This window comes from Hypanus sabinus, chromosome 2, assembly GCF_030144855.1.
Source record: "Hypanus sabinus isolate sHypSab1 chromosome 2, sHypSab1.hap1, whole genome shotgun sequence".
NCBI classification, from domain to species: domain Eukaryota; kingdom Metazoa; phylum Chordata; class Chondrichthyes; order Myliobatiformes; family Dasyatidae; genus Hypanus; species Hypanus sabinus.
Window position 1 is genome coordinate 137,254,927 of NC_082707.1, and position 13,012 is coordinate 137,267,938.

The 13,012-nt window shown below is 46.7% G+C and overlaps 1 protein-coding gene across 2 annotated transcripts in view; it reads right to left on the reverse strand.

Moving 5' to 3' along the window:
* spred1 (sprouty related EVH1 domain containing 1) overlaps positions 1 to 13,012 on the reverse strand; it is a 98,325-nt gene that overhangs the window by 16,478 nt on the left and 68,835 nt on the right. For both annotated transcript variants that reach the window (XM_059955698.1, XM_059955689.1), the window contains exon 3: positions 3,357 to 3,525. In XM_059955698.1, coding sequence (XP_059811681.1) covers positions 3,357 to 3,525 — 169 coding nt within the window. The remainder of the gene's footprint in view (positions 1 to 3,356; positions 3,526 to 13,012) is intronic.

Consider the following 13,012-nt stretch of genomic DNA (forward strand, 5'->3'; position numbering starts at 1 on the left):
AAACAGTAAAGAATTAAGGGATAAAACGAGAGAAAGTCTGCAGATACTGGAAATCCAAAGCAACACACACAAAATGCTGGAGGAACTCAGCAGGTCAGGCAGCATCTAGGGAAATTAATAGATAGCTGATGTTTTGGGCCAAGACCCTTCTTCAGGACTGAGAAGGAAGGGGGGAGAACCCAAAATTAAAAGGTGGGAGGAGGGGGAGGAGGCTAGCTGGAAGGTGATAGGTGAAGCCAGATGGATGGGAAAGATCAACGGCTGGAGAAGAAGGAATCTAATAGGAGAGTAGACATAGGAGGAGGGGACCCTGGGGGAAGTAATAGTCAGGTGAGAAGAAAGAAAAGGTCAGAGTTGGGAATAGAGGAAGGGGGTGGGGAATTGTTTACTGGTAGGAGAAATTGATACGCCTTCAGGTTGGACTGTACCCAGACGGAATTTAAGGTATTGCTCCTCCACCGTGAGGGTGGCCCCATCTTGGCACAAGAGGCGACTGTGGACTGATGCCAAAACGGAAATGGGAATTATAATGTTTGGCCACCAGAGCCATCAGGAAGTTCTGCTTGCAGCAGATGGTGCAGAGGTGCTCAACAAAATAGTCTCCCAATTTATGATGGTCTCACCAACGTAGAGGAGGCCACACCAGGAGCACCAGACACAATAGATGACCCCAGCAGATTTGCAGGTGTTGCCTCACCTGGAAAGATTGCTTGGGGCCCTGAATGTAGGTGAGGGAAGAGCTGTACAAGCAGGTATAACACTTAGGCCACTTGCAGAAGGTAAGTACCTGAAAGAAGATTAGTGGGGAGGGTCAAATGGCCAATAAATAGTGGAGAGAGAGATCCCTGCAGAAATTGGACAGTGTGGGAAGTAAAGATATGTTTAGTAGTAGGATTTCTATGGATATAGTGGAAGCTGCAGAGATAATGTTTTGGATGTGGATGGGGTGGTAGGAACCCCAAGAGGAACTCTATCACCGTTAGGGTGGATGGGAAGATGGGTGAACGCATAGGAGAAGTGGGTGAGGGCAGCATCAACTGTAGAGGGAGAGAAACTCTGTTCTTTAAAGGAAGGGGACACCTCTGAAATCCTGGAATGGAAAGCTGCATCCTGGGAACAGATACAGTGGAGGAAATGACACTGAGAAAAAGGAACAGCATTTTTATAGGTGATTGGCTGGGAAGAGGTATAGACACAATTATGGGGGAAATTAATAGGTTTATAAAAGATGTCAGTTGACAGTTTGTCTCCAGAGATTGAGACAGAGAGATCGAGAAAGGAAAGGAAGGTGTCAAAGATGGACCAGCTAAATTTAAGAGCAGCGTGGAAGTTAGAGATGAAATCAATGAGCTCAGCATAGGTTCCTGAAGCAGCACCAATACAGTTGTCAATGTAGCGGAGGAAGAGTTGGGGCATATAACTGGGAAAGGCTTCGAACATGGACTATTCTACACAGCCAACAAAAAGGTGGGCATAGCTGGGGCCCGTACAATTGCCCAAAGCTACCCCCTGAATTTGGAGAAAGTTGGAGGTGCCTAAAGAAAAATTGTTGAGGGTGAAGACAAGTTCTACCAGTAAGAGAAGGGTGATTGTAGTAAGGAGGATTCCAGTAAGGAGGATTGGTTGGTTATTTTGTCAAGAAGGAAGGGATTGCTGCATTTACTATCAATCTACTTTCACTTATTCAGCTCAGATTTTTTCTTCTAAATTTTTCTCTTTTTGCTTTTCATCCCCTTGGTATATTTCCTCTCTACCTTCTCATCTATTCCAAATTAGTTAGAATAAAGATAACTTCTACCTGTAACATTGCTGCTCTTTATAAAGCTCTCAATTATTTATCTAGTGTCAAAGGCAGCAAAAAATATCAAGATATTTCTTTGGAGCACAATTACTTACATGTACCTTAATTTTCCAATTCTTTTATACCATATCTGATAACAATTTATGAACATTTTTAACACAAAAGATTCTTCAGATGTTGGAAATTTTGGGTAACACACACAAAATGCTAGAGGAACACAATAGGTCAGGCAGTTTCTATGGAGGGGAATAAACAGTCAATATTTAAGTCTGAGACCATTCATCAGGACTGACATTGATGGTTTATTGGCCTCTATAGATGCTGCCTGGCTCAATGATTTTATAGATTAACAATAAGCTTTGTCACATGTACACCAAAACGTACAGTGAAATGACTCGGTTGCATATAATCAATCAGCGAGGATTGTGCTGTACAGTTCACATATGTCACCACACTTCCAAAGCCAACATAGCATGCCCACAATTTATTAACTCAAACCCATACATGTTTGGAATGCAGAAGGAAACTGGAGCACCCGGAGGAAACCCACGTGATTATGGGGAGAACGCACAAACTCCTTAGAAACAAGAGCAGAGCTGATTTACAGATGCCACCATAAAGCATTATGCTAATTGCCATGCTATTGTGCCAAATGGACGTACATTGTGTGTGTTTTTGCTCTGCTCAAATTTTAATTAACTAGTTACAGTCTGTATAAAAGGGCAAGAATTTCTCTGGATGTTGGGAAATAAAGGAAACTAAAAACAAAGTTGTGACTAGGAATATCACAGCATTTCAAACAGAAGAGGTGCATTTCTGTTATCGTTAATCGTCACATTCAGTTGGCTAATGCATCTTCTTCCAATTGTTGGGAACATCAAAGCAGGCTCTTTTTTTTGCACAAAAGGTACTGGAAAGAAAATTTGTCTCTGAAAAATCTTTCTGCACCTTCAGGTTTGGTATTGCTTTCAGAAGCATTTGCAAGTATAATTTATTTTGTTATATGAGCTACCAGGCTTACAAATTCTGTCTACCAAATACTGGACAACTCAGTAGTCTTCTATCTTTTACTTGCCTTGTCAGGTACACAGAATTATACATTTTATGGGATTGTTTCATCCATTTGGATTTAAACTTATGGCTTTGGATATTAAATGAATTTTTTTGGGACATCTGTCAATAAAGACATCGGTAAGCATTCTTAAAAATATCTATCATTAATTTTTTAAATCAATCTTTGCAAACAAGATAAGCAATGTCCTAAAGAGATCTGGACAAAAAGTCTCTTCTACTTTTGCCCTTCCCTTCAACTTGTACTCAATGTGCAGTAGTACAGTTAACACCGTGAAAGGATACTGCCTCAAGTTCAGATTCCAAAGCCGATTCTGTGAAATATGGCACAACATAGTTTAAAAGCAAACCATCATTTTTGTTCCTTCTCCCACTCACTTAAGTGTCTGAAAGATGCACTGTAAAGTAGACTGGGGCTTTTACATAATTTTCTGCAAAGCAATGGCCTGAAGTATTTCTTTCAATACAATTTAAGAATCCCTACCTTCTGAGATAGCTTCAGTAGCTCGGCGAATACCACGGTCAAATGCTCTAGCATCAGCAGGACTCTGAAAGGTCAGTCCAAACTTCTTTTCATTTATCTTCCAGTGGTGAAATATTGGAGTTACTTTATTGTAAACTAGATCCTTCTTCAAGGCACATTCCAAAACCACCTGAAAAGTTTAAAAAGATTCAAAATGAACTTTAAATACAAATGTTAAATCATGTTTACAGATATTCAACTCAGTGCAATAAGTACACTCAATAATCTCATTATATTTGACTACAATAGATTAAAAAGTACACAGTAAATCACCAGTACTTAAACATGGCAACATATTCTCAACCATCTTGGCACTGCATTTCAAATTCTTCTCTTTATCCTCAATCCATTCGACTCCACTAATAAAAAGAACTCATATTTTAAGGAGCTCCTGAAAAACCATCACTTTATGCAGCTTCCAATTATTTCTTATATTTCCTCCTTTGGCTGGAGACTGATTTTTACTTGATTTGATTTAATCCAATTTTGCAATGCCTACATTTCAAGGGACTATAATAAGCTATTCGTTTCATTTGGAACCATCTAAATAAATTGAGCAATTAAATTTTGCAGTTCAATCTCTTAACACTGATTTTCTTGTGACAGTTGGCCTTCAGTCTATCTTTTAAAAGAACATGTCAAACGCTTCTGACACTTAGAGGTATATTGCTATTTTACTTCAGAGCAATAAATGTAAAATTGTGGGAGTGGAAATAAAGAACATACACATAATGGGCCACTCCTTTCCTTCTTGTGAGCTCTGCAACAAATATATAGGTTTTTTTTGTAAGGGTTGGTATATTCCGTTATGCTGCTACTTGTATATTGCCAACAAAGTTACTTGAGGTTTTTAAATGTCATAACCAAATGATCCTTGTCTAGTTCAAATTGGCATGGACTATGGATTCTCATTTGGGTGAGTGGAGGTGGGGTAAACACATTTCTCAAATAATCATCTAGAAATATCAAAGCATTCTTTGATTACATTGTTATGAATGTACCACAGCTCTGAGGGGCCGAAGAGGCAGGAGCAGCCCCCTCCTTCCGGAGAATCGCAAGATCGCTATTAATTCGGGTCTCGGACCCAGGAAGTGAGAGACAATGCAACGGTTTTGGCCATTGTTCTTAGAGGCACCTGCTACGTGACAGCTACCATGGATATGGACACCCTCGGGAAATGTGGGGGTGGGGATTGCATCACCCTACTTTGATGGACATCTACAACTCTGCAAGTAAAGATAAAAGGGGACTGCAGGAGGCAGTACCCCAGCGACGCACCAGAAGGACACCCTCGCTCAGTGTGCTCCCGTAATAGCTGGAAGCCACTCAACGCCACATGCGCTCCTAACTCCTTTGCCTGGGGAGCGGGTGGCTGATAATACCGAGAAGGACTTTGAACTAACAACGGGGAACAACGTTCCCCTGATTTTACGGAGTAGCTTCATAAAGACCTGGGCAAGTTTTTTTTTCGTTTTTCCCCGATCCCTCTAAAACACGTGAAACCCAGCGATTCCCCGAAAGGCTAAAGTCTGCAGACTTCCGAGTGACTTTTATATTTCCAACAGACAATATATTATCCCCTAGACAACAGTCGAGATTACTTCTTAATGATGATTATTACTATACCCGCGCTTTAGATTGAGTATTGACGACGTGCATTATCTGAATGTTTGTATTAACCTTACTTTTGTGCCCCTTTATAAATAAAAACGTTTGAAAATAGTGACATCATACTTCAACGGACCTCTCTATCTTTGCTGGTATATCCAGTTACGGGATACGTAACAACATCAATGTCTCGCTGTACCATAGCTACGAAGAGTGCATCTGTTTCAAGAGTTGGGGATAATCATATCAATTCAAGTCAAGTCAACATTTATTGTCATTTCGACCATAACTGCTGGTACAGTGCATAATAAAAATGAGACAACGCTTTTCAGGACCATGGTTTACATGACACAGTACAAAAAACTAGACTGAACTACGTAATAAAAAAAACAGAGAAAGCTATACTAGACTACAGACCTACACTGGACTGCATAAAGTGCACAAAAACAGTGCAGGCATTACAATAAATAATAAACAGGACAGTAGGACAAGGTGTCAGTCCAGGCTTCGGGTATTGAGGAGTCTGATAGCTTGGGGGAAGAAACTGTTATATAGTCTGGTCGTAAGAGCCTGAATACTTTGGAGCATTTCCCAGACGGCAGGAGGGAGAAGAGATTGTATGAGGGGTGCATGGGGTCCTTCATAATGCTGTTTCCTTTGCGGATGCAGCGTGTGGCGGGAAGAGAGACCCCGATGATCTTCTCAGCTGACCTCACTATCCGCTGCAGGGTCTTGCGATCTGAGATGGTGCAATTTCTGAACCAGGCAGTGATGCAGTTGCTCAGGACACTCTTAATACAACCCCAGTAGAATGGGGGGTCTGCCCAGAGTGCACAAGAACTGATACAGTTTCAGTACTGGGGGCTTGAGCTGTGTTTTTGACATTGGTTCACTTAGCCTGCAAGTAAATTTGGAGAATTTCAAGGGAAATATTGATAGCATCTCTCCAGTACTTTGAGATACTTGCCATAAGTGGTTCACATATCAAAAGTAAACATTAAAACCATAAAACAAAGGAGCAGAATTGAGCTATTCAGCACATCAAGTCCGCACTGACATTCGACTATGGCTAATTTCCCCCCAATCTCCTGCCATCTCCTCGTAATCTTTGACACCCATCACTAATGAAGAACCGATTACCTCCTCTTTAAACATACCCAATAACTTGGCCTCCATGGCCATCTATGGCAATAAATTCCACAGATTCAACACCCTTTAGTTAAAGGAATTCCCCTTCATTTTTGTTCTAAAGGGATGTCCTATTCTGAGGCTGTGCCCTCTTGTCCTAGACTCTCCCACTAATGGAAACAATCCTGTGAATTCTGTGTTGTGGGGAAGTTATCCACATTCTCCATGCTCTAATTGTGGATGGTTTGTTGTGGATAATGAGGGAGATGGAAGAGAATTGTTTTGGAAGTGCAAGGCCCATTCTCTCCCACATTCCAAACAATGAGCTGATGATGACTTGAAGCCACCCCAATATGCAATTAAGTACTGTCTGGGCTCTGTAGATCAATGTCCACAGTTGGATGAGCTTTATTCCAGAAAAACTGCTACCGTAGCTGAACAGTTTTTGTTTTATTTATCCTGTAGATTCATTCCATTGCAGTCAGAAGCTCATTAGCCGTGAGGTGGAAGATTGCAAGAAATATCAAGGGAAACACTAACATGATCAAGCAGCCTTGACAACATTTGCACTGAAATTGTGTTTGTGCACCTATTTCAGAATCAGGTTTAATATCACCGGCATATGTCATGAAATTTGTTAACTTAGCAGCAGCAGTACAATGTAAATATGTGATGATATAGAAAAAAATAAGTAAATAAATTACAGTACATATATGTCTATTAAATAGATAAATTTAAAATAATGCAAAACCAGAAATAATCTAAAAAAAAAGTGAGGTAGTGTTCAAGGGTTCAACGTCTATTTAGGAATTAGATGGCAGAGATTATATCCTGAATAACTAAGTGTGTGCCTTCAGACTTCGGTACCTCCTTCCTGATGGTAACAATGAGAAGAGGACATGTCCTGGGTGGTGGGGGTCCTCAATAATGAATGTCGCCTTTCTGAGGCATCACTGCTTGAAGATTTCGCGGATACTACAGAGGCTAGTACCAAGATGAAGCTGACTAACTTTACAGCTTTCTGTAGTTTCTTCGATCCTGTGCAGTAGCCCACACCTCATACCAGACAGTGCTGCAGCCTGCCAGGATGCTCTGCATGGTACACCTGTAGAAGCCTTTGAGTGTTTTAGGTAACAAACCAGATCTCCTCAAAATCCTAATGAAATACAGCTGCTATCTTGCCTTCTTTATAGTTGCATTGATATGCTGACACCAGGTTAGATCCTCAGAGAACTTAATACCCAGGAACTTGAAAATGTTCTCTCTCTCTCCACTTCTGATCCTTCTATGAGGATTGGTCTGTGTTTCTTCATATTACCAAGAAAATGAATGCTACAAGGATAAGAGATCCTTCAAAGCTAGCTCTTCTCAGACAGAGCCTCATAACAAATTGATGGCTCCCAAGCAATAGAAGCTGAAAAGTTTCCGTGTCTGGACTTCAATGAAGTCTATCACAATTGGCAGCTTTAAATGATTCTTGGGTTTCCCACAAAAATGGGATGACAAACTTGCTTAGAACAACCAGGAGTTAATTAATAGCAATGCAAAGCATTCTTGGATTGGAAGCCCCAACTTGCCTACATTCATAGTCAAGAATAGAAACAAAGATCAGGTGATTGTAAAAGACAAAGGAAATCTTGTAGCAGTGTGCTACACGCAGCGCTAAAATTACGACACGGAGTCGGTAACTGCAGTCGAAGGAAAAAACTTTATTCGAAAACTTCAGCCTCACTTTTAAGCCTCTGTCAACCGGCCCCCCATGGCGTAGAGGCTCCAAAGCTCTGTGCTCGCAAACCCCCGTAGGCTATCTAATTGTGAGTCGGTTCGGATACGCTAGGAAATGGGGCGCCACATAACCCCCCCCCAGAACCGGCGATACACCCCCCAATGTCCACAGTCTGGGCCAGAACCTGCTTGGGAGGTCGGCCTCTGCGCCGAGGCGCCGGAAACTCGGCCGGTTGCGCCAGGTCCACATGGGCCGGCTTGAGGCGGTCCACCGTGAAAACCTCCTCCTTCCCCCCAACGTCCAGCACGAACGTGGACCCGTTGTTCCGGAGCACCATAAACGGCCCCTCGTATGGCCGCTGCAGCGGTGGCCGATGCCCGTCCCTTCGTACAAACACAAACTTACAGTTCTGTAGGTCTTTGGGTACGCAGGTCGGGTGCCGCCCATGCTGTGAAGTGGGTATGGGGGCCAGGTTACCGAGCTTCTCGTGAAGTCTGCCCAGGACTGCTGCGGGTTCTTCCTCTTGCCCCCTTGGGGCTGGTAGGAACTCCCCGGGGACGACCAGGGGCGCGCCGTATACCAACTCGGCCGACGAGGCGTGCAGGTCGTCCTTGGGCGCTGTGCGGATGCCGAGTAGGACCCAGGGAAGCTCGTCCGCCCAGTTGGCTCCTCGCAGGCGGGCCATGAGGGCCAACTTCAGGTGACGGTGGAAACGCTCCACTAGCCCGTTCGACTGTGGGTGGTAGGCAGTTGTGTGGTGCAGCTGAGTCCCCAAAAGGCTGGCCATAGCTGACCACAGGCTGGAGGTGAACTGGGCGCCTCTGTCGGAGGTAATGTGGGCTGGTACACCAAAGCGAGATATCCAGGTGGCGATCAGGGCTCGGGCGCAAGATTCGGAGGTGGTGTCGGTGAGCGGGATTGCCTCTGGCCATCTTGTGAACCGGTCCACGATAGTCAGGAGGTAACGCGCTCCGCGCGACACTGGCAGGGAGCCCACGATATCCACATGAATGTGGTCGAAATGCCGGTGGGCGGGATGGAACTGCTGCGGTGGGGCTTTGGTGTGCCGCTGCACCTTGGCCGTCTGGCAGTGCATGCACGTTCTGGCCCATTCACTGACCTGTTTGCGGAGTCCGTGCCAAACGAACCTGCTGGAAACCATCTGGACAGTTGTCCGGATGGAGGGATGCGCCAAGTTATGAATGGAGTCGAAAACGCGGCGCCGCCATGCTGTCGGGACGACCGGACGGGGCTGGCCGGTGGCGACGTCACAGAGTAGGGTCCTCTCACCCGGGCCCATGGGGAGGTCCTGGAGCTGCAGACCGGAGACTGCGGTCCTGTAACTCGGAATCTCCTCATCCGCCTGCTGTGCCTCTGCCAGCGCCTCAAAGTCTACCCCTGGGGAAAGGGCATGAACGGTAGGGCGAGAGAGCGCATCCGCCACGACATTGTCCTTATCTGAGACGTGCCGGACATCCATCGTGTATTCAGAGATGTAGGACAGGTGGCGTTGCTGGCGGGACGACCAGGGGTCGGACGCTTTCGTAAACGCAAAGGTAAGCGGTTTGTGGTCCGTGAACGCGGTGAAGGGCCGACCTTCTAGGAAGTACCTGAAATGCCGGATTGCCAGGTAGAGCGCCAACAGTTCCCGGTCGAAAGCACTGTACTTAAGCTCGGGTGGTCGCAGGTGTTTGCTGAAAAACGCCAGGGGTTGCCAGCGACCTGCGATGAGTTGCTCCAGCACCCCACCGACTGCCGTGTTGGATGCGTCCACTGTGAGGGCGGTAGGGGTGTCCATTCTGGGATGTACTAGCATTGCGGCGTCCGCCAAAGCTTCCTTCGTTTGAACGAAAGCGGCAGAGGACTCCTCGTCCCAGGTAATGTCCTTGCTCGGACCCGACATCAGGGCGAACAGGGGGCGCATGATCCGGGCAGCTGAAGGGAGGAAGTGGCGGTAGAAATTGACCATACCTACGAATTCCTGAAGGCCTTTGATCGTGGTGGGTCGGGGGAAGTGGCGGACCGCATCTACCTTAGCGGGCAGAGGGGTTGCCCCGTCTTTAGTAATTCTGTGGCCCAGGAAGTCAATGGTATCGAGTCCGAACTGGCATTTGGCAGGGTTGATTGTAAGACCGTACTCACTCAGTCGGGCGCAGAGTTGACGGAGGTGGGACAGATGCTCCTGACGACTGCCGCTGGCTATGAGGATGTCATCCAAATAGATGAACGCGAAGTCCAGGTCCCGTCCCACCGCGTCCATTAACCACTGGAACGTCTGTGCGGCATTCTTCAGGCCGAACGGCATGCGGAGGAACTCGAAAAGGCCGAATGGGGTGATGAGAGCCGTTTTGGGGACGTCGTCAGGATGCATCGGGATTTGATGGTATCCCCGGACGAGATCTACCTTGGAGAAGATCCGTGCGCCGTGCAGGTTTGCCGCAAAGTCCTGAATGTGCGGCACAGGGTAGCGGTCCGGTGTGGTACCCTCGTTCAGCCTGCGGTAGTCGCTGCACGGTCTCCAGCCACCCTTCGCTTTGGGCACCATGTGCAGGGGGGAAGCCCATGGGCTGTCGGACCGCCGGATGATCCCCAATTCCTCCATCCTCTGGAACTCCTCCTTCGCCAGTCGGAGCTTGTCCGGGGGAAGCCGCCGAGCACGGGTGTGGAGGGGTGGTCCCTGGGTCGGGATGTGGTGCTGTACGCCATGTCGGGGCATGGCCACTGTGAACTGCGGTGCCAGAACCGATGGGAAATCCGCCAGGACCCTGGTGAAGTCGTTGTCGGACAGCGTGATGGAGCCGAGGTGAGGGGCTGGCAACTGGGCTGCACCCAGGGAGAACGTCTGAAAGGTCTCGGCGTGTACCAGTCTCTTCCTGGGCAGGTCGACCAGCAGGCTGTGAGCCCGCAAAAAATCCGCACCCAGAAGCGGTTGGGCTACGGCGGCCAGTGTGAAGTCCCACGTGAACTGGCTGGAGCCGAACAGTAGCTGCACCTGGCGGGTGCCATAGGTCCTTACGGTGCTGCCATTCACAGCCCTCAGGGGGGGACCCGGTGCCCTGCTGCGGGTGTCGTAACTCGTCGGAGGTAAAACGCTGATCTCAGCCCCAGTATCGACCAAAAACCGGTGTCCCGACCTTCTATCCCACACATACAGGAGGCTATCCCGATGGCCAGCCGCCGTAGCCATCAGCGGCGGCTGGCCCTGGCGTTTCCCGGGAACTCGCAGGGCGGGCGACAACGGCGGGCTTCTGCACCCCACCGCTGGTGGTAGAAGCACCAGTGTTTATTGGGCCGGGGGTTGGCGGGCTCTGCGGCCGGGCCTGGACTGGTTTGCTGCCGGGAGCGGGGCTGGGAGATCCGTGCGATGGACGCCCCGCTCACCTTTTTGGCGTTCCACAGCAAGTCTGCCCGGGCTGCCACCTTCCGGGGGTCACTGAAATCCGCATCGGACAGCAGCAGGCGGATGTCCTCGGGCAGCTGCTCCAGGAATGCCTGCTCAAACATGAGGCAGGGTTTGTGTCCGCTGGCCAGAGACAACATCTCATTCATTAAAGACGATGGAGGTCTGTCGCCCAAGCCATCCAGGTGCAGTAAACGGGCAGCCCGCTTGCGCCGTGAGAGTCCGAAAGTCCTGAGGAGCAGGGCTTTGAATTCCGTGTACTTGCCGTCTGCCGGGGGCGACTGTACGAGCTCTGCGACCTGGGCCGCTGTGTCCTGGTCGAGGGAGCTCACCACGTAGTAGTAGCGGGTGTCTTCTGAGGTGATCTGGCGAACATGGAATTGGGCTTCGGCTTGCTGGAACCATAGGTCCGGGCGCTGTGTCCAGAAACCTGGCAGTTTCAACGAAACCGCATGAACAGAGGCGGCGTCGGTCATTTCTGGTCCAAAAATCGTTTGGACCGTCGGGGTCACCAATTGTAGCGGTGTGCTACACGCAGCGCTAAAATTACGACATGGAGTCGGTAACTGCAGTCGAAGGAAAAAACTTTATTCGAAAACTTCAGCCTCACTTTTAAGCCTCTGTCAACCGGCCCCCCATGGCGCAGAGGCTCCAAAGCTCTGTGCTTGCAAACCCCCGTAGGCTATCTAATTGTGAGTCGGTTCGGATACGCTAGGAAATGGGGCGCCACAATCTTGTAATTTGCTGATAACTATGATATGTATGGATTCGTTGGTGATGTTGAGGTTATCTACAGTCCAAACACCTAGTAGCTCACCCCAGGAAAAATGAACTTAGAGTGCTTGCTGAAAGGAACTCTAAAGACTCAACAGTGATTCACATGGCAGCACATTTGGTTCCTACACAAAGCAAGCCACCTCTGCCTGACAATCAAATAGGCAACATCCCAACTAAAAAAAACCAAGGGAGCAGTATAGTTTTAACTTGTTCTACCTCAATGCACTGCATAATTATTTGATCTGTACGAACAATATGCGAGAGAAGCTTTTTATGTATTTTAGTACACAAGACAATAATAAACCAAAACCCAATTCTAATTTGCTTTTGAATTTCTAAAATTTCGAATCTTCTACATCTCAGAAGAAATGAACGTGCCAATGTCTCTCAAGTTCCATAAACATGGTTATATTTAGGAAAGGATATGAATCTAACTTGTAAACTAGAGGGGTCTTCCTGATGATTGCCCTAGTAAAAGTCATCATCAGATTACTCCTCAAGCACTCCCCTCTGTCCCCATCAGTGGCTGAAAAGTTGCTCCTCCAATCACACTGAACTCTATCCTTATGGAATCCAAAAGACACCCTCGCTTGGGAACTACAGAAAAAATAAATGGAACAGCATCAACCACGATACATAATCTCTATACAACATTTGACTTCATCTTGACAGAGACAGTCCTTTCCAAAATGGGTGCTCGGAGAAATTTGTCTCCAATTGATAAGTAATAATGAAATTCTAAAAGATTATGTCTCAATGTCGAAAGTTCTCGACATAATCAGTTTGCAGTCTTGCTAAATTGTGCTATATATTTTGCAGCAATGGACATCTACTGATGTTAACCATACCAAATAATCTGGTTAAATTTATTTTCAGCATTGCAAAATATCATTGTCTAAGAGTATCAAATTTCAAATATTTTATGCAAGACTACTTTGCAATATGCTTTTGTTGCTAAGGACTGAAGTTTCAGGTCTT